This window comes from Phyllostomus hastatus, unplaced genomic scaffold (assembly GCF_019186645.2).
Source record: "Phyllostomus hastatus isolate PE091 unplaced genomic scaffold, TTU_PhHast_1.1 phas_contig_40, whole genome shotgun sequence".
NCBI classification, from domain to species: domain Eukaryota; kingdom Metazoa; phylum Chordata; class Mammalia; order Chiroptera; family Phyllostomidae; genus Phyllostomus; species Phyllostomus hastatus.
The window spans coordinates 93,962,006-93,983,788 of NW_025333872.1; the positions used below are offsets into that span (position 1 = coordinate 93,962,006).

A 21,783-nucleotide genomic window follows, 5' to 3' on the forward strand; every position below is an offset into this window, starting at 1 on the left:
TTCTCTATTCCTTCCTTCCTCCGATTTTGTTCTGTCTGCAGAAGTATCTGTCCTAAGTGTGGAACTAGGAACTAGGGTCAAGGACTTCTCTCTAGTGCAGGGACAATGTAGCGTAGCGTCACGAAGTGATGGCCTTGGTAGGGTCAAATTAGTCCATGTCCCCAGACGCCAGAGGTCATGGCCATTTTACCCATTAACCACTGCCGGCAAGGTGCCTGTGAGCTTTTCTGGGAAGTGAAAAATTTTAAGACCTTAAAAAAAAACAAGTTCTAAAACACAGAAAGAAAACTATAAAATCAACATTAGTAAGCGTTTCATGCCTACAAGACACATGAGTATGTCGACTTCATTCATTATTCAATTTCGCACTCATGAAAATCGTGTCACATTTTCGAGATGGTTTGCAGGTTGATTACGTAGAGATCGTTGGCGACGGTAAAGCCAGCGCGCCGCCGGCAGGCAAGTTCAGGAGTGAGCGGGCAGGGCCCCTCGCACCCTCTCCCCCGCCCCGCCGCTGCCGCCGCCTCTGTTCCAAGAAGCCCCCGTTCCACTCCGTGGGCAGCTGGGAGACAGTTCTCTGGTCCCCGGGCTCTCGCCCGCAGCTGGGGGTGCCCCCACACGTTAGACAGTCGTGGGGTGAAAGATGAGCCGTGTTCTGTGTGGCCCCACAGTTCAGAACCAGAACTGGAGAGTTGGGGGAGGCAGATCCATCCTGCTCCGTCCAACAGGGAAATGTCCTTCACCCAGAGCTTGTGGGGGACAGAAGCCCCTCCCCCGGAGATGTTCCGGCTGGGGGAGTCTGTACCCCCAGGGCAGTGGGCAGAGGATGCAGCATTGATGGGAGGGCCACGTGCTGGCCTTGAGGGCCGCTTCCCATGCAGACCCTGTCTGGCGGGCTCTGCTGTCCTCCGGGGCCTCCGGCCGCCCGGTCTGGTCAACAGGCTGGCGTCACTGTGCATGTGTAGGCCATGCAGGCACCAGGAGCGTGTGCCTCTTGTAGTGCCAGCAGTTCTCCATGGGCTTCGGTGGTTCGTGTGAGTACCAGGCTGGCGGGTGGGCGTGGAGGCAGGGCTGGCGCGAAGCAGAGCTGAAGCTTGACCTGGCTCCGCCCCTCTTTGGGCTCATTCCTGCTCCCCCTGCGCAGTCTTGACTGTATCCCGTCCCTTGCCAGCACGCGACATGCCACGGAGGTAACTTACGCCGACCCTCACAGGCCCATGCGGCTGCTACTGATACTGCCCCCATTTCACAGATTAATACAACTGAGGCTCAGAGAGCCTGACTCGCAGTCTGTGCTCGTAGCCCTGCCCGGTACTGTGCGGTAGCCGTGCACACTGGCTGTGTGCCGTGACGCTTCTCCTGCTCGCTTTCAATCCTCGCAACCGTGATCCTCACCCTCTCTCCCCTGTCAAACCTGCTCTCAGGAAAGTATCTGTTATCAGTCATTTGTATCTCAAAGGGAGTTTAAGCCAAATTTCAGGGACATATGAATTTCCATTGTGAATGAAAGGTTTCGCTATTAAAAGCATTTCAGCCTTTAATAACAATAATAATAATAATTGAATGCTTTAACGTTTTTCATTCAGCACGGTATCCTCATTATCTAGAAAGGTCCCTAAGTGGTTTCAGCCGATGGTGGTTGAATGGGAGGGGGGCGGGGAGAGACGGACTGACTGCTATGTGGCCGAGCTGCGATTTCTCCCTCGGCAGTCTCACGCCGAGACCATGCTCTTCTTGCCCACGCAGCAAAAGCCTCCCCGGGGGGTGGGTCCCCTGGAGTGGAGTGGCACGAAGGCCCCGCCCAGGGCTGAAGAAGTCCCACCACGTGGGCCTTCCGTGCAGAAGGACCGTGACTTCGCCGTGGTCACTCACAAAACCCGGCTGTGGAACTGAACGTGTGACCCGTTCATGATTGAACCTGCAACTTGACCAGACAAATGTCTGTGAAGCATCTGCGGTCTCTGCTCTGTGACAGATAACAGTGTTGATCAGCAACAAACTAACTCCTTTTCTCTCTATTTGCTCTCCGAAGCCCAAGCTACTTGGCAGCCCCTTGGACTAGTCGAGCCTGAGTGCTAAAGCTTTGTCCGGGTTTCGGAACCGTACCAGTGTCCAAGCGGTTTACTCACCTGGCCCGAGGGTGAGCTCTGCTCTGCACTCGAACTGATCAGAGTTCATGCAGCTTCTTGGTCTGAAAGTTACCAATTTTCATCAAACTAAGACACTTCTATCCATTATGTCTTCAGTATTTTCCCTGCTTTATCTCATTTTCTCTCTTCCTGGGACTGCAGTTTCTCACAAGTTAGAACCTCTGATGTTACTCCAGGAGATAGCTCCTTGAGGTTCTGTGCATTTTCCTTCAAACTCCTAGTTTTCCTTCAATCTCTTAGGTTTTCAAACTGGATTATTTCTTTGGTTCTCTCCCCACGTTCAGTGATTCTTTATTCTGCCATCTCCGATCTCCCACTCAGCTCCCCTGGAAAATTTTTCATTTGGGCATTATACTTCTTTATTCTAGAACTTTCATTTGGTTCTCCTTGTTTCTCTGCCGAGTTGTATTTGTCTGCTGAGATTTTCTTTCCATTTATTCAAGGGGCCATATTTTTCTCTAATTGTTTGAACATAATTACAATATTGCCTAAAGGCTTTGCCCGCTGAGTCTAGTTGGGCCGCCTTGGGGGTGGTGTCTGCTGACCACTTATTTCCTTGACTCTGGAGCACATGGTCCTGTTTCCTTGAATGCCTGTTGACGTTGTGTTGAATACTGCATGTTCTAAACAATATGTTGTAGAGACTCTAGATTTTGTCATCTTCTTCTGAAGACTGTTGACTCCTGTTTTAGCAGGCAGTTCAGTTACTGGCTAATCCCCTTGAACTTCCACGGGTCTCACTTTAGGGCATGATTCTTGCTCCTAAGGCACAGCTTTCCTAAGGCCCTCACTGGACGTCAGGGATGTCCACACGGTGTTAAAGAGGTCAGTGTGCCCCAGAACTAAGTTTGCAACCTCTAGCATCTCTGTTCCTCTCTCAGCCCCATTGCAGCTGCTGCCTTGTCAGTCCTTGCAGGGAGGGGGGCTCGTCCTGCACATGTGCACCGTAGCCTTTGGCTGCAGACTTATGGGGGACCCCCGCTAGGACTTCTGGCCCCCCGCTCTGCACAGCGTCCCCTTCTCTAATGCCCTGCCTCGTGGTCCAGCTGCTGCAGCTTCCTCACACTCTGACCTCTGCCTTCTCCACTCAGCAGAGCTGCCGTGCTCTGCCCGGACCTCAGCCGCCATCAGCGATGTTCACGCCGGCGCACCACGGCACACTGGTGTGCCGCAAGGGGCACGCGGGTGTTCTACCAGAATGTTTAAAAACAGGACTGACATGTTTAGTCAAGGGGGCTGACCTGTTTTCCCTTCGATTGTCACATTAAAAAATGACAACAGCCAACACCATAGCCATCCAGTGTGAATGAATCAAAATTACAGTTACTGTTTTTGTCAAACCGGCAAAAAATGCAATATGTATGCTGGGGCGCTGCAGAATTTCGGTGATTGGTGTGTGTGCCTGGAGAGGAAAAAGGTCAGAAGCCGCTGGCCTATGTCCTGATGGGCAAAGCCTCCTCCGGGGAAGGGCCGGCCGACTGCGGGCTCGCCTCGGAGTCTCCCTTCTCCCAGGGGCCGCGGCGTAGCGTTGGGTTGTGCACTGTTGGGAGCCGTGTGCCTCCCTTGCGTGGGGCAGTTCTGTGTGCCCCCTGTGTGCAGAGCGGGCACTGGTCCACTGTCAGGCATGCGTCCTCCCTTGGAGCAGAGCCTGTGTCTGTGATTCGGGGACAGGTTGTGGCCAGTGTTGCCACACGCCCAGACACACACGGTCGTTACCCACTCCGCCAACAGCAAGTACGGCATTGACCTTGGGACACGATTTCTGTGGCCGGAGCTTTCGGTGAAGGAGGAACATTTGGAGACGTGTAGATTTAGCACCAGACTCGGCATGTTCGTTTGCAGAGGAAGGAAATGAAATTATTTTATGTTAAGACCAAAGTCTAGATCATTCCTGAGTGATAGGAAGAGTGTTTCTGGGGAAATGCGTGCTATTTTAGAAATGAGAGGAAAAGGCTTTAGGTGTTCGATAAGACACAATGATATCGCAGAACGGAAAGCCTAGGTAGATAGCCAGCCCTGGCCTCCCAGTGCCCACGAAGGTATTATTTACTGTGTCACATCCAGGAAAGCTCACTGTTCGCTTCCCACCTCACATTCTCTGGGGGCAGGGACAGTGACCTCGTGCCCCAGTGGCCTGTCCTCTACTCCTCGACCCCAAAGAGCACAGCGTTACAGAAGTCACGGAGTGACACGCAAGCCTGGAAGTGGTGCCTGTCACCCCAGCGTGGCCTTCGTCCTCCGAACACCTGTGAAACTCTGGGGCGCCACGTGGAATTCAGCGCCAGATAAACCTCCATGCCCCCTGAGGATCACATCCCCATTACTCCTCTTTTCCCCGTGGGGAGCTTGTGTCCTGACCGAACGCTGAAGCCCCGTGCGTGGGTGTGCCGTCCCAACACCACTTGTGGGCCCGTTTTCCGTGGGACGCATCTGATTGTCTGATAATTTAAGTGTATTCGTGCAATGGGGCTCACGGTTCCTGCTGAGATCTGGCGCTTGTAGCTCCAAAGCTCCTTGGGGATCACGTGCGATGCACAAAGATAGCACCTAGTTCTTGGAATTTCTTTTTTCTTCTTTTTCCTCTTTTTTAGAAGATGATTTCCTATCTTCCCTTAACCTAATTTTTAAACCCCCCTTAATTTAATATCAAAACAGGACTGAACCCAGTGGTTGCATGATTTGTGAAACTAGTATATCGGAAGAACTCTCCGTGCATAATCTGAAAAAATCAAATATTATAGAAAAAAATAACTTAAGCAACTCTAAATGATAATGTTGAATAGAAGAATAAAAAGGAAGCTCTCCTCCCAACCTGCACTTTAGGTAAATTTTAGACATTTGCAGGGTTTTTATAGCTGTACGTGAGCATTCATGAGACCCCAGAACACAGCGTCAGAGGTGGGCAGAAGTGAACAATGCCCAATGTTACTATGTTGGCAGAATTGGAGCAAATTCAGTAAATAATTTCATTCATTCTTAATTTGCATCTTAGACCATCTAGAAAACTCCATGCTTAGCACTGAATCTGTATGCAAGGGTCATCTCAGACACAAAATCAGCTAGGGTGAAATGAAATTCCAACAGACGCCATTCTATTTGTAAATCTACAAAAGCAAAAGTGAATTATCTCTGGGGTGTTTTTAAGTTGTAACATTAGGCGGTAACAATGCCTGTGACATTCGAACATCTGAAGGCGTAAATGTCTTTGCTGGTTAAATGCCAGCGCTCCGAGCAGGCAGTGCGTCAGCAGCTGTCACGGCGGCTTCCGGCGCCCCCGGCCAGGGCCCCTGCGCTCAGTTGGCCCTAGGTCGATGCAGACAGCAGAAGGAGCTTTTCATAGACACTCTCTCAAGGGGTCAGGTGTCTGTTCTGTTAGGATTCAGCATTTGGATGACTTTGACCCCCAAAGTGGCAATCTCCTGTGGTTCAACCCTGTCTTTGATAAACAGGGATTTGTAAAGGGTTATTTTTTTGGAAGGAAAACACAAGTGTCTCCATTTCCTGTTCATGGTAATGAGTCATCATTGTCCAGTATTTTGGGGCTTGTTTTTTTTTTCTTTAGGTTTTGTAACTGGTTATAGCCATTAAAACGCCCCCATGGTGTCCATGCCGGGATGTGACCCTGCGGAGCTGGGAGGGAAACCCGGGAGCCCTGAGGTCTGCCCTGCTGGGAGGAGGTGCGTCCTCCCCGGAAAAGCCAGGAAGGTGGGGGCGGGGGGGGCGGTAAAAAGGCCAAGGTGAGAGGAGAGAGAGGTGGGAAGGAAGAGAAGCAGAAAGAGAAGAGAGGAAAGGGGTGGGAGGGAAACCAACGAAAGGAAAAGACGGAAGGGAAAGGAGGGACGGGAATCGGTGGCACCAGACAGAAAGCGACCAAACAGAAAAATGAACAGGAATGAGCAGAGAAGAATCAGAAGCAGAGGTGGAAAGGGAGAGGTGTCAGAACGCCTGCTCACGGGTCATCCCCATGGGAACCCTGAGATACTGGCCGTCTCCTCCCTTGGAGTTCCCCGGCGGGGTTTACAGCGTGAAGGTTCGTCGACCCGCTCTCCCTGGAGCTCTGGCCGTGTGCAGGAGGAAGAAGAGCTCTGACGTCTTACAAAAGCCAAATATCCCCCAGTCATTGAGTTTCTTCCAAAAAGGAGCTGTTCAAAACGTGCAAAGTTCTTATTATGAGAATTGTACATCCCATTGGTTGGAATCTGACAGAATCCTTCGTGCCCCATCCCGGTGGCCAGGCGTGAGCCAGTGGGAGCGCAGAGTGGACAGGGTCCTGCAGTGCAGGAGAAAGCCCGCTCCCTGGGTGCCCAAGTGGGAGTGGTCTTCTCAGCGGAAATCAGTGGAACTCGGCGAGCTGTTTTCAAAGTTGGGGAATACAAGCAGGATTTAGACACTTATGCTCACGGATGGGTATTGTTAATGAGATGCTTGGGGCTGAATTTCTTTCTTTCTTTCACATTTTTAATTTTTGTGTGTTGCCCCTGGTAAACCAGAGAGCAGTTTCAACAGGGTCCCCGGCCCTGTGGCTGAGCTGGGATTGGCTGGTGTTCACAAGTCCTTTGTTTGGCCACGGGAACGCGGGTAGCAGAGTGCAGAAGAGGACCCAGGTCTGAGGTGCCTGAGGCATGCAGTTTGGAGCCTTCTTTAAGAAAAAGAAAACAATGTACGAAACAAAACCACGTGCCAGGAAGGAGGCGTTGGGAGGGGTGGTGCCAGCAGGCAGCCCCGCACTGAAGCCTCGGAGCTTCCAGGGAAATCTGCCACCCCAGGCACGTGCTGTCCTGTCCCGCCAGCCCCGGGGATGTTACAGCAGCAGGTCGCAGCCGGCTCCTCAAATTCCATGTGACTTGCCCAATGAACTTTGGCTCTAAGGAACTCAACCAACTACTGTTGGCAGCCTTTATTCCAGAAGGTTCTGGTGGGCGCCCCCGAGCTCTACGGCCAGGCCGGGCCTGAGCGGAGTGACCAGGGAGAAGGAAAAGGGCAAGCGACCAAGAGAGAGGGAGGGCGAAGGTGGAAACAGGAGGGCAGCCCCTGTCTCCCCTCAGCCGTGGGCCCCCTCCTGACCTTGACAGTCTCCTCCAGCTTTGACCTCTAACATGTTCCCTTGGGAGCCTTCGAGAGCCGGTCCCTACAGCAGGGCCAGTCCCTAAAACAGAATTGGTCAGTCGCTTTCGGTTAAAAAGTAGTAAAGGCTTTCTTGGAGCCCCCGGAGACAAGCCCGTCTGACCTACAATCTCATCGTTTCCGAGAGCAGGGTCGGGGGTGTGGACGGAGGTGTTAGGGTGACCAAGGGCCGCAGAAGGAAAGGCTGAGAGCAGGGCTCCGTCACCCAGGAAGGGGCCTGCCCTCCGCGGTGGTGTCTCAGCCCCAGGGTCCCCGGAGCGGGGCTGGCCTGCCGGGAAGCTGTTCCTGGCTGCAGGAAGCGGAGGCAGTCAGTCCAGCAGCTCCGTCAGTGAGAAGACTAAATGGTATTTTCACGAACGTTCTGTGCAAAGCACAGCCCATCCAAGGCCCTGGGGCTAGCTTTCAGAAGATGTTTAGTCAGGAAAGCCGCTCCGGCCCGCCTCTGCCCTGTCAAGCCTGAGCCAGTGTGCGGAACCACCGGCCGACAGACCAGGTGGGAGGGACAGCGAGTGAGCCCAGGGCCGGCCAGAGCTGCCTGCGGCCCCACAGCTGGGCTGCTTGGCGACCCCCAGTGCGAAGGGTCCCTTCCCCAAGCTGAGGTACCTCGAGAGCAGAGAAAGAGACTCAGGCGCCCTTTGGCAGGGAGTGCTGTGACAACACGATCTGGGGGTGACCGGGGAAATGTCTGCACTGAGTGACGGCTCAGGCCGCACAGCCCCTTCTGAGCACCTTTCACCTGTGGTTGCACAGCATCCGAGGACCCTCCGCCCACCCCGGCCTTTCCCGCCCTTTCCCCAGCTTCTCCGGGGCTGCCGTGAAACAATCATGGAAAAGCCAGGATCTTCCCTGAGGCTCGCTTTGCTCATAACACTCCATTAGGAGTTTAACCTTGGCTGGAACCAAGGTCGGTGAACTCCTAAAACCTGTACCTTGCTTAGAATGGCTCCTCCACCTTCTCACGGAGGCCTGGGAGCAAGGAAGGGGTGGCCCGCCCCTGTAGATTTAGAAAGAAGCCCATTCGGCTGAGAATGACACATGACCGGAGCAGATGAGGTAAAAGCTTAAGGAACTGCGCCCTGACCTCGGGGGAGCTCTCTCCCCAGACGGCTGCACTTGGCAGAACCTGGTTAAGCTTCCGTGCCTGGAGGTGGGTCAGGGAGCCGCTCGGGGGCGCCTCTGGGCAGCGGTGGGTCCCGCATCCATCACGGAGCTCTCAGTAACCCCGGAGCTCAGAGAAAGAGAGGGAGGGGTACGGAGACAAGCAACATTCACCAAGCACCTGCTGTGTGTCCGGTGTGCAGTGACAAGAGGTTTGCAGTCAAGCAGTCCCAGCCCCAAACCCGGATCCCTCCCCTCGCCTCGTCTGCAAGGTCTCGTCTGCAAGGTCTCGTCTGCAAGGTCTCGTCTGCACCTCAGGGTCTGCATGTGTAGAGAGGGAAACACGGTGTTACAAGAACTTTTGAAGACACGGAGCGGACGCTGGCTTACGCTGGAACGTGAAGTCCCGGAGTGTTCACCTAACGCCCACACCGACAGGAGAAACTCTGACAAGTCATTGCACAGGGTCAAGTGCGAGATCGTGAGTGAAGCCTCTTCCAGCTGTTCGGGAACTTGCCCGCAGCTCAAGGGAGGGGTTCACCGAGGGACCGGGAATCCGCATTCCTTCGGCCGATGAGAAAAGCGAAAGAAGTGACACGAGACAGAATGTGACTTTAAAACTCCTAGAAGAAAAGGGAATATCTGGTAAAAGGTCGGCATTCTCTTTCGCAGGTTAGCAAACACCACCTTCGCTCCATTAGTGGGTCTTGAACGGGAAGACAGTTGAGTGGGGGATTCTGGGGCTTTTACGGGCAGTCTGATCACACCGCAGGAGCTTCTCTGGCCTGTGCTCTGTCTGTCTGTCTGTCTGTCTTGGTAAAATGTACATAATGTAAAACATCATTTTAGCTCTTTTTCAGCGCACAGTTGCGCAGCATTAAGGTCATTCACACTAATATGCAGTCGCCACCACCGTTCATCCCCAGAACTCTTTTCCTCGTGCAGAACTGGAACGCGGGCCCCCCGGCGGCGTCCAGGCCTTTGGCGTCCCGGGGCCGCACTGGAAGCAGAAGCGTTGTCTCGGGCCGCACTTTAAACACATTGCGATGTGTAATCACAAAAAAAAAATCTCATCATGTTTTAAGTAAATTTATGAGTTTGTGCTGGGCCACACTCGCAGCCGTCCTGGGACCCATGTGGCCGCCAATAACTTCTGGTTACTGGTCCTCGTAGGCCCTGGCAATCAGCATTTTACCTTCCGTCTCTGTGGCGCTGATTACTCTAGGGACCTCACAGAGGTGACATCGTACGGCATTTGTCCTTGGCTTGTTTCGCTCGGCGTGACGTCCTCGAGGCTCCCCTGTGTCGTATAGCCTGTGTGAGGAAGCCCCCCCTTCTCACGGCTCGGGGGCGTCCCATTGTGCGTGAGCAATGCACGTGGTTTATTCACGCATCAGTCAGTGGGCACTCGGGTTCCTTCCACCTTCCGGCGATCGGGAGTAACGCTGCGATGAACTCGGGCCTTCAGGCCCCTGCACTCGTAACGACACAGTAAACACGGTTCTCGGCAAACAGGAAACAGCCACCTGCTAAGGTGGTGGAGCAGCCCGTGGCCCCGTCCGCGGGATTGTTTCAGTCGAGGTGACATCGGTTAATAGAATCATGTAGGTTTCCATCGGATCCATTGGCCGGGTTGTTTTGCAATAAGATCCTGTGTGTGAACCCGGGCTGGGGCCCCGTGGCCTGAGGCTGCATCTCACCCCTGGGCGCCCACGGGGGACTGTGAGCTTGAACGCCAGGTGTCGGGTTTTGCTGCATGCTGGGTGTCTGCAAATAAAGCTGGCTGCTGCGCATGCTCTCTGCCCCTGGCTAACTGAGGCATCACTAACGAGTTTCTTTCTCTCTCACATCCTGCCCACCCTCCCTGCCCCGGTGCCCCCCTTCCCCCCTCTCCCCGCCCACTCGGTGCCATCTCCTCGTCTGGGCTTCTCTCTGCCGGCTCCCTCCTGCGCTCCAGTGCGACCAAGACCAGTGCATTCAGAGCACCAAATTCGTTTTGCAGGCCGCGGCCACGCCCCTGCTGCAGAGCGAGCCCAGCCTCACCAGCGATGAGCTGCACCTGCCCGGGAAGCCGGGCCTGGGCACGCCCTGCGCCAGCCTGACGCTCGGGCAGCCCACGCCGCCCTCCTCCATGCCCAACCTGGCCGCCGAGGCCGGGCTCACAGACATACTGCCCCTGAAGGAGGAGCACGTGGGCCACCAGTTCCTGACCCCGGAGGAAGCACCCTCGCCGCCCCGGCTGCTGGCCGGCAGCCCCCTGGCGCACAGCCGCACCGTGCACGTCCTGGGCCTGGCCAGCCAGGACTCTCTGCATGAAGACTCGGTGCGCGGCCTGGTGAAACTCAGCTCCGTGTGACCGCGCAGCCCGGCGGCCGGGGACTGCAGGCCGCGGGAGCAGGTGGAGGGCGGCTGCCCGCAGCCACCCCCCCACGACCCAGTGCCACTCTGGCGGGGACGACTCCCGGTCCTGGTCCCAAGGACCAGGTGGAGGGTCCGTGGATCCGCTCCGACAGCAGAGGCGGCAGGACCCCAGTGCTTACAGCTCGGTGGTTTTGGCGTTTGCTTCCCAAACTGACGGCTTTGATAACAACGGCAATAGAGGGGTGGCTGTTGCCAGGCATTTGGGATATGAAAGGTGGGCGTGGGGACAGAGGAGCCCGGGCGTCTGCCGTCAGCGGCTGGGGGAAAGGACAGTGCTTGGATGTCACGCTGTCTGCTTGCTGCTCGTGTGACAGACACACGGAAGGCGAATGAGACTGGTGGCCAGACTGATACTGCACTTACATGTTATGCTACTAATATTTGAAATAGACATGCCATTCCATTTGTTAATTTAAAAAAAAATACCTAAAGGGAAAAAAAGCGACCAGATGTGGACTTGCATGCCACGCTGTTCTGTTTACAGTGGTGTTGGTATTCCAAAGGACGTGCTGCTTTCCTCTTTTCTTTCTTCTTAATTTTGTGAGTTTTCTCGCGCTGTTCAATGGGAAGACAGTGCAAGGAACCAGGGCTAACGGGCGGCGCCGTCGCGGGCCAGCCCGTCTGGCCCCGGCACCCCTGGGTGGGGGCTGCAGAGGGCTGCGGGGGCTCTGACCGGACCCAGAATCAGTTCACCTTCTGTTTAGAAGTCCCCCGAGGTCTTGTGTTGTGCCGCACCCGCCACAGTCTCCGCCTCCTGTGTGACCACACTTCCTGTGGGCAGCCAATAAAGTGACGTCCTCTGTTACTTGGGGTCTGTGTGCCGTTGTCCTTCCCAGCTTAAACGACAGCCAGGTCATCGGGGTGGCTGCAGAGGGTCTGTTCTCACTGAAGTGTCCCTAGCAAGGAGCAGTCCCCAAACCGCCAAAACTCAGACCGTTGAACTGTGGGTACGGATGGGGTGATTTCTTAGATAAGAGAGCTGCTTTTTTCATTATTTGTGTCATTTCCTTCATCACCTCTTTTTGACACAGTTTTAGTGGAATTTGTTCCACGTGCACCGATTGGCCTGAGGCAGGTCCTCTGTGCCGTGTAGGGGGAGCGGGTACCTGGGGACAAGGTGTGCCACGGGGCCACCTTCTCTGCCCTGCCTCGTGCTGACGTGGCACCAGTGGCTGTCGTGGCACCAGTGGCTGACGTGGCACCAGTGCTCGGAAGGGTGGCCTGCCATCCTGGTGAAGGCATGGAGAAGAGAGGAGAAACCAGTCTGGAGTCTGGGCTGAGATCACGTAGATCGTCATTCTCACCTAGACACTCGCCCGAGTGGAATTAAGAAAATTACCACTCCCCTCAGGCCCCTGTATCATCTGGAAAGGAACCGGCTGTGTACGTAGGGAGTGAAGTCGCCGTGGAGGCAGCTGCGGGGACTGTGGAGACCCCGTGCTCGCTTCCCTCCAGATGGTAAATGCAACAGCCACATCCACTCGGGCTGAAACTCCCGCGGCCCCTGCAGCCGTAGGGACGACAGGGTGCATCGACCAGTGACACAAGAAGCCCCAGATGATTGGCATTTATAGAAAAAAGCTGTTTCATCTGAGAAAGAGCTGCCATTTTTATATAAAAGAAAAAGGAGGAAAGGACCAAAAAAAGCGCAATTTCTAGTCTCATTTGGAATGAAACCAATTCTCCGCAAGTCAAAAAAGTAATTCGTGCTGGAAATAACCGCAGAATTCTAGGCCACAGCATCTCCGAACCATCTCTGCCCCATAGAGTATATCAGATAGAAAATGCGAAAGGTAAATTGTGTGTAGCTATTGTTCATTTTCTGGACCTCCTAACTACTTGTACACACTTGGAATTTAGAAACAGGAGGACAGCACCTCGCTGCCCTTAACAATCGCTGCCCTTAACAACCGCTCCCAGCCGTCAATGCCGGGGACTCCTCGCGCACGCACTGCCTGAGAGCAGAACGCGACGGCCCCACCACCTGCCTCCGCACTTCCCGTCCCTCTCTGCCCCTTCCATCCGCTCCCGAGAGCCAGGCTGCGAGCCAGCCCCAGTGCGGGGCGCGGACAGCCCACTCTCCCTCTGGGTCTGCGTGGCCCCGTTCAGCCCCAGCTTCTGTCCCTGCAGCACAGAGACGGCGGTCCTTGGGGTCTTCCCACTCCCAGCGTTCTCTCCTTCAGTGCTTGCTGATGTCCGATCACCAACCCCCCCTTCCCGCCTCCTTATGAAAAACCCAAGAAGCAGGAGCCATTACTCGTTTGTCTTTCGTTGATGAATATTTACATAATATTGATTATCCACCCCCCAGCCCAGCCTGCACCCCGTCCCCAGTACCCGCATCGTTTATCCAAGAGGGGATGGGGAAGTTCAGTGAGACGAATCAAGGAGATTCAGGATCCAAGAGGGAGATACTCACTCAATGAGCCCGTTTGCTGGGACACTTAACGTCTTAAAACCCCAAACCAGAGAGATACCCACAGCCCTGTGCTCTGGCTTGGACAAGAACAGAGGGTCACGGAATGAACAACTGTGCTCCCAGGGGCTCCCTCCTTGCACTTGGGGGTGGGGGGTGACCTCAGGACAGTGACGTGCCTGGGGAGGGGTCTGCACTTCCCACGAACTGGTCGATACATGTTTCAGCACTGAGCGGCTCCATCCAGCCGCGGCTGAGCAGATCTCAGTCCTGTCCGGCTGTCGCAGGTCGATTGCACGCTAGCTCTAAAGACATAAGATAAATATTTCACCGTGCTATTAAAGCTTGGACCATTATCAGACATCCACATCCACACTCATTTTCTTCTTTAAAAATTCATCTGCTGTTATTCTCCCAGGAGCCCTCCAGGGACGGCGGGCTTGGCGGGCGCGTGAAGGCTGAATTCAGCCTGAAAGCCCCGGTCCCCTGGGAAGGGCGGCGCGTGGAGCCCGTAGCCCGCCCCCCGAGAGGGCGCGCAGACGCGTCACCCTGCGCCTGGAGGACTGGCCCCGCGTGTGGGTGTGTGCCCGCCCCAGCTTTTAAATGGAGCCGTTTCAGCCCGTGAGAAGGACGGCGTGCACACCCTGCCTGTGCCAGCAGCATGCCGGATGCCTGAGCTGGCCCCAGAGACCAGGCAGAAGGAGGGCCTGGCAGGGCCCTGCCCAGCCCTCCGCGTGCACCGCCGTCTTCACCTGCCACGTTCAGGGTACCAACTGGGCTTCCAAACGAGAAGCGAGCCCCATTTTAGGAGCCACATTCCTGCTCCTGAGTGCATGGGGCTCCTCTCATGGCTTTGAAAGCCCCAGTCCTGAGCCTTCTCATCGGTTCAGCAGCAGGACAAACGGGTTCGCCAGGCTGGGCAGCAGGCCTCCTGGGCACGGGGGCTTGTGGCGGCACCTCCAGGGAAATTCTGGAACTGCTGGAGGCTTCCGAAGGGCCCAGCCTGACCAGTCAGTCCCTTTGCAGGTCTCAGAGCCACCCCACTCCGCACCCCAGTGAATGCGTCTCTCTGTGACTTGACTGTTGTCCCCTGCCACTCACCAACCATCCTCTCTGCCGGGAAGCCCGTGCTTACCCAGCCCAGCTCAGGCGTCTGGGTTAGCTAGAGGGATCGCACAAATCGTTTAGGGGATGTTTCCCGAGTCGGTTGCCGTTCACTCCTCCACTCGAGCGCACTGTGCGGCCCATTTGGTTCTGGATCGGGTAAGAGAAGAGAATAAAGGGACAAATGTTGGACACACTTTTCTGATTAATGCCTTACAACTGTTTCGAAGCTGAGCCTAGATCGAACGGATGTTTACATTTTGTATGAAGTACCTAGGCACTGTGGGAGTCTGGCATACTCTGGTCTAAGCGGGAGCGCCTTTCTAGTGAATTCTCATCCCCCCTGGTCCCCCGCACTGGCCCGGAGGTCTGGGTATGGCCTCGTGTGCTGTGTTCCACGAAGAAACGGCCCCTCCTTTGTTCCCTTGAGATGTCTTTCTCTGTCTTATATGAATAAGTCATCACTGAGATATTAAATAAGTGGAAGCGCCGTTTTCTTTCAAATAAATGTCAAAGATGTAACAGGTTGTTTTTGTAAATCAGCCAATCCTCCGTCGACTTGCCCGTCGCACACCATCCTGATAAGAGACAGCCAGGGTGGATTTTGAATACGAGTGTTCAGTGCCTGAATCCAGACATTAAAAATAATTGGGAGGTTGAAGATTAGGCCATTTCTGCAGCAACTGCGTTTGCAGCCGCCACAAGACTAGATAAATGGCCTCACCTGGAATTATTTCTTCAGTCTCACAAACCCAGAAATTATATACAGAATGGACTGGAAGGCAGACGATCATGTGCTTTGCAAAGACTTTTCTTCCATCAGTTGTCGACGTTTTAAAAGGTGTTAGGTATGGCTGGTGAAGATGTGAATGAACAAAGTCTGTTAATTGCCCTGGCTGTTTTAACACGGACGCCGAGAGGCGGTACGCCATCTCCAAGGAAACACGGTCTCTGGGTTCTATACGAATGGAGATGATTTTACCCTGCAACAGAAAAATAATAAATAATGTAATAAAGGTTGAAGTCTTGCTAACCGTTTGCTCAGGGCACTGGGGCATTCTGGGTCGTTATTTCACAAGAGTCCTACGTTGTCGCATAAGTGAAAAATAAATCATTTTAAACTGCAAGCACAGTGTACTCAAAGCCCACGGTCTGAGCAGTGGTGAACATCACGCATGACATTGCATGTGTTCGGAGGTCATTGTGGTCACCCAAGTGCTTTTCATCTTTTAATCAACATTTGCACAATTGACCTTGAACCCGAAATAAATTAAGGCATTTTTCTCCTTCAGTAAACACCACTAATGGCCTCAAATATAAACAAGTATTTATAAGACAGATATTGTCACCCTGGCCTGTGTGGCCCAGTGGATTGAACACAGGCTGCAAACCAAAGGGTCACCAGTTCAATTCCCAGTCAGGGCACATGCCTGGGCTGTGGGCCAGGTCCCCAGTGGGGGACGTGCAAGAGGCAACCACACAGTGATGTTTCTCTCCTGCTCTTTCTCCCTCCCTTCCCCTCTCTCTAAATAGAAGTGAATAAAATCTTTAAAAACAGAAGAGAGATATTGTCAAGGTCAACAGGTGTAGGAAAGGGTGCAACTTTATTGCGCTCCAGAATCAACTTGTACGCAGTAGATTTGCACTGTGTAGACATCCCTCTGGATAAAACACGGTTTGCCAATCACAAACATCCATGCTGGTTTCCTGCAGGTGTGAGTCTGAACTTCTTCAATTCATGAATGACCACAGAGTATACAGACCCTCAACCCGCAATACACTTGTTCTTCTTCTCCTCTGTCTTGCTACCTTCACTACCTACCCCGGAATGTAGGTAAGAATGTTGGCCAAGAGGTCCCCTCTCGGATCTTTTCCAATTCCCAGGTTCCAGGTGTAAGGCTCGGACCCACACCAAAGCCTCCGTCGTCTGGCCCCGGCCTCCTGTGCCTCCCGCCTGCCTCACCCTCGGCCCACCTCACCCCTCCCCTTGCTTGCAGGGCCGTGTGCCCCTCCCCCTGAGTCCTTCCCAGTCTTCACGACCTTGCCCAAGGACCAGCGCCTCCACGAGATCTCCGACAGCCTGAGGGCCCACCTTCCTCAGAACTCCTACAGTCCTTGGTCCACCGTGTATTTCCTCAAGTTGAGATGTACTCCACACATCATACACTCAAAAACGTACGATTCCGTGGTTTTCAGTGTACTCAGCTCTGCCACCATCGCCGCTAACCAGCTCCGTCCCACTCCCTCGCATGTTGGACAGTCTTCACGGACTACCTGTTGTTTCTGTTCCCATGTGCATGTCCTCTGTCCCTGTAGACCCCTGCGGGGGACAATCAAATGCTCGGGAAGGCGTGGGCGTGGTTGCTGGAGGTGACCAGGATACAGTGACCACAGTTCTGGGCCAGAGACCCAGCCTCATGGAGCAGACCGCATCCTGAGGCCTAAGGGCCTCAGAGAAGAGCCACCTCCTCTTTCACCCCCTTCCGTGTCCTGGTGGTAAGGGAAGGAAGTTGCTGAGATGCAGGTCCCTGTGCAGCCGGAACTTGAACTGGGAGCAAGAACTTGAACTAAGAACTTGCTCCTGGGCGTCTGGCTCAGCCCCGCAGGCTCCCCTGAGGCCCCCCTTCAGTCCTTACGGCAGGGCACGTATCCTAACGTGGGGTGAAATTGAGGCCTTTCATTCCAATAGGAAAAAAGTTGTAGTATTTAACGTATTTCATGTGGGGATTGCATGCTTTAAAATGTTTTAACTACAAATCTATTAACCGGTTCCATTGACAAGCGTCCGTGGGGCACGTGACACGCTCTCAGTCACGGAGTAATGCGCACGCTTTCTGTTCCACGGGGAGTAAGTGCCGTGCACTCACATTTCACAGCCACAGTCATTTGTCGCTGGATAATAGACCTTTGGTGAAACAGATGCCCTTGAAGTGAAACGTAAAATAAATACTTATGTGCCACCTTTCTAAAGTCACATTTTTACTCGGAAACAGAAACCTGGGCGATTCAACAAAATGAATGCACAGGCAGCGTTATCTATCGTCCTGTTGGAGAGAACAGGAAACGTGGAGTGTCCTGTCCCCGGAGACACAGGAAGTCACAGTGCCCAGATGTCCTCTACGGTCCCAACACTGACCTACTAGAAGTTCCGCTCCACAAGGGCAGCACCGCCTCTCCTGAGCTCACTGCCACCAGCCCCGAGCACAGCACCACGCTCGTCGCTGGGACTGATGCTGAGTCAGCGCACGTGCTCCAAACGAGCTAACCGTGTTTGATGGAGAGGAAAAATGACCAATAAATGGACAGTCGTGACCTTTCATATCACAAACCAGGCTAATCTGTGATGAAGAGCTGAGAATGAAACGAGTATAAGGCATATACTCAAAGGTATATATCATACTCAAATATATTATAGACTGTTACACATTAGTACATAATTAGTTTTATACAGTACATACTAATCACTATAGTACGTACTAGTAATGCATATTTTGCATACTTTTTATCAATGGATTGCTTATAGTCCATAAATTAGCTTGAAACTTGGAATATATTTTTACATAGAAACAAAAGTCATAAATAATACTTAGATCTGAGGCCAGGCCACAAAATAATCCATAACCTGCCTGAATTGATACTAATGACAGTTGTAGGATCTAAGCACCCCGAAGCATTCATTCCTGAGCCCCAAGCTCTCCTGAGTTCTGAGCCTGGCCCTGAGCCCACCACCCTTGACCCTCGACGTCCAGGCCCCAGATGGTGGGGTTCCCGTCGGCGGCTGTCTCTGCCTCACCACCACCACGCAGACTAAACCCATGTTTGGAAACACATGGAACTCATCAGGTGGTTCTTCTATGACCACTAGAAACGAACAAACAAAAGCTGAAAAGAAGAAAACTTAACTTCCTACTTCCAGAGATTCAAAACCGTTACGTTCTTTTCCGAGGCATCAATTGAAAACAAGTTTTTCCTCTCTCCTCGGAGCCTTCAGGGACTTCGGCGGGGATGCTCCTCTGGCAGCAGTTCCCGATGACTCGGCAGCTGAATTCCGTCCGACTCGCTCGGGACCGCGAATTTATTTTTCTGTGGCTCTCCTGACGCAGAGCCCGTGGTGGGCTCTGGGGCAGGCCGGCCTGGCTGGCATGGAACATCAGTGTGGGAAAAATACAGATTTTTTATAAAGCCTTTAGAAAAGGTTGCCTTGACCCCATCAACGTTCTGGAAAGATACAAAGGAGTTGACAGCACGCAGAGGCCCGTCCCGCCGTCCCTGTTTGAGAAAGCTGGCCGGCCGCCGTTTCTTTTGGCAGCGGCGGTATTTTTTTATGGCCATCCAGCCTGGGGATTGAAGCTTAATTAGGCTGTTAGGTCAGTCTGGAAGCCGTTCTGGAAAACACGGTTTCTGGGGACGAGGAGAACAGATGGCGTGCGAGGCCACCAGGCTTGTTCTGAACCCCGTTCCCAGGGAGCGCAGGCCAGGGCCCCCGCCATCGTTACATCGATTATGGCCTCGGATCGGCTGTGCCCAGGTCAGAGCGGGGCCCTACCGCTCTGCTCTGTCGCCGGCATCCTGGGGGTGCCCTAGGAGGTTGTCCTAGATCTACATGAACACTAACACTCTGCAATAAAACCTGGTCCACGAACACGTCGGCAGGTGACCGAGATGTGGCTGGGAGGAGACCTTCTAGGAAGCTCTCGACGTCCCCCCAAATCCTCCTGTGCCCCATGTGCAGCACTGGGCGCCGCCGCCTCACAAGGACAGCCCCCTGTTTCTGTCCCCAGCAGGATGTGAACCGGGGACCTCCGAAAGGAAGAGCCCCCCCCACCCCAGCTGTCACCTTCCCTGTGATTTGGCACTTCCTTGTGACCAAGGGGCTTCTATGTTATTTCAGAAATTCATTCACATGTGAGCTTCCTGTCGCTGTGGTTAGCCTATTTTTAAAGTCTGTGTTATCCAAAGGAAGGGGCTGGCCTTTGTTTCCGCAGACTCCTCCGGATCAGCGCCATCATGGGGTGGGGGGTGTCTGTTGCTGAGAAGAATCCCTTAGAGTTTTCCTGACCTCTTCACTGCTGGGGGGCGGAGGGGCCCCAGTGAGCAGCTCGGGAGGGCAGGCGTCGTCTAAGGGGGGGCAGAGCTTTCTCTCTTCTTTTTTTTTTTAACAGAGTCTACTTCCGTTTTTGTAACCCATGGAAACCAGCCGAGCTACATTCAGTTCTCTGTATTTTATCTAAAATGTCAATGAGTATACAGATAATCCGAAAGAAGACATCAGAAATTGTTTGCCTACAGACTCGGTTCTGATGTGGTTTGCAGCTGGTGGAAATCACGGCAGGACGGGGAAAGGCAGACAGACAGAGGGAGCCCACCCTTCGCCCCCAGGCCCCGGGCAGCAGCAAGGAGCAGCGGGCAGCTGCCTGGGCCGATCTGGGTGGAGCGCCTGTGCGCAGTGCAGGAGAAGGTCCTAAGACCTGTCACTTCCATCTGCTGGGGACACTCACCTGGACTGGTGTTTATAAGCAGATGGGGACTTACTGCCACAGACCATCTGAGTGAACACCCAGATCTGTGATGTTTAGCATCCGGGCAGCACCCTAGGGTGGTGGCAGCCCTCTGGGGTCCGACAGGGCTGCCACGAGCAGATGCAACTGGATCCCGAGAGCCACGGCCTCACTGAAGACGCTGTGAGGGGGGTCACATCCCCGCGGTGGCCACCAGGCAGAAACAGCGGTCAAGGACACCGTGACAAACACCACACGGATTCAAGCGAAGCCCCCAGTGTGAGGGGTAGTGGGGACTGGAGGGTGACCAGGGAAATCCCTGACAGACCCACTTTACCTGGCAGGACCTAAACTAGCTTCTCAGCCGTGGCTCAGAGTCGGTAAGTGCACAGTTCTCAAAACTTCGCTTTTTCTACAGCACAGTTGGTGACTGTGAAATTTGTACCTGGCCCAGAGAGGGCTGGGGCCCTGGCCATGTGCGGTGTCCCCCTCAGCAGCCCGTGGGGCCCACCGTCCCTCCCGCCTCCTGTCCACACTCCGGCGGCACCAGCCTCTCCTCTGACACACGGCCCCACAGTTGCAGCCGGGGTGGGACCCCCTCTCCAGGCATCTGTGGCCCACTTCTAACTTAGCTCAAACCCCTTTAATAATACCTACCCCCTCCATCCATCTCCAGCCCCTTACTCTGCTTTTTTAATTTACCATAGCACTTTTGGCTTCTCCATGTCATGGTGCAGGTGTACGCCATACTGAAGTTATTTGTATCCCATTCCCCGAGATAAAGCATACACCCCCTAAAAAGCAGGGACTCGGTGGCTCACGACTGTATTTCCAGGGCCCAGAGCAATGCCTGGCACGCAGTGGTAGGTGCTCGTGTTTTTAAGTAGATGACAGACCCTTTTGGCATCCTCACCCAAGGACAGTCTTTTTTGTTTGTTTGCTTTTTAGAGAGAAACGCCGATGGGAGAGAAGCGTTGATTGGTTGCCTTCCTGTTCACCCAGACCAGGAATCTGTGCCAGAACCGGCATGTGCCCTGGCCTGGAATCGAACCCACAACTTTTCAGTTACGGGACAATGCTCCAACCATTGAACCCACTGGCCAGGGCAGACTTTAATTCAGAAGAGGCTGAGTTTTGCAGCTGCAGGCACACGGCCCCGGGGCCCAGGGGCCGGTCTGTGGAGGCTGCTTGAGCTGCGCTTGTCCCGCCGTCCTGGGCTCCAGGTCCAGAGGCCCGTCCGCGTGGGACTTCCCCACCAGCCTCAGAGGGGTTCGAGGACTCCCAACACCCTGTGTGGCTGGGAGAGGCCTTACCGTTTTCTCCTTTATGGGTTTTCAGCACAGCCATGATTGCTGGGGCTCAGCAGCGTGTCAGTGCTTAGTTCCACAGACACACCCCAAGTGGGGCGTGGGGGTGGGAATAAAAAGCCATGGCCACCTCCCAGTCTAGGGCAGGATAAAGCTCCTGCATCACCACCACCTCCCGGTCAGTGAGCTTTGCACAGACATGGGGACACTGAGTGGACTTCAAAGTCACCTCCACAGCCACCCGTCGCCAGGACTCGAAGGTGGTGACAGCCGGCCCTCGTGGCTCCTGGACCCACGCTACCCCAACCTCTGCCGCCTATTTATAACCACCTCCTGACTTTCTGACCTTCCACTTGAGGGTAAGCAAAGGAAGGCAGGATTGGTAACCCAACGCCCGCCTTTTAGACCTAGTTTGTCAGCAGCTCTGGTCCAGCGCTGGGGGGTAGAGAGGAGAGGTAAAAAATGTCCCTAAGGCAAGGCTTCGGACAGTCTGCCGCTCTGTGTGACCAGGGGCTCCTCGGGACAGGCACTCTGCCCCCTAGTATTTGCAGAACAGGTAAGGACCAGGCTGGGCCTAGGGCCTTCGGACTCCCTCCACACTCCGCTGGCAGCTCCCTCCCTCCGTGCCACGCCCTCCTGCCCGCCCTCCCCAGTGGCCGCTGGAA

At 54.2% G+C, this 21,783-nt stretch overlaps 1 protein-coding gene across 4 annotated transcripts in view; it reads left to right on the forward strand.

Moving 5' to 3' along the window:
* ZDHHC14 (zinc finger DHHC-type palmitoyltransferase 14) overlaps positions 1 to 11,598 on the forward strand; it is a 213,432-nt gene extending 201,834 nt beyond the window's left edge. For 3 of the 4 annotated variants that reach the window (XM_045843155.1, XM_045843153.1, XM_045843156.1), the window contains one exon: positions 10,330 to 11,598. In XM_045843155.1, coding sequence (XP_045699111.1) covers positions 10,330 to 10,728 — 399 coding nt within the window. In that variant the 3' untranslated portion in view covers positions 10,729 to 11,598. The remainder of the gene's footprint in view (positions 1 to 10,329) is intronic. The other variant, XM_045843154.1, reaches the window with a different exon arrangement.
* Positions 11,599 to 21,783: the final 10,185 nt, after the last annotated feature.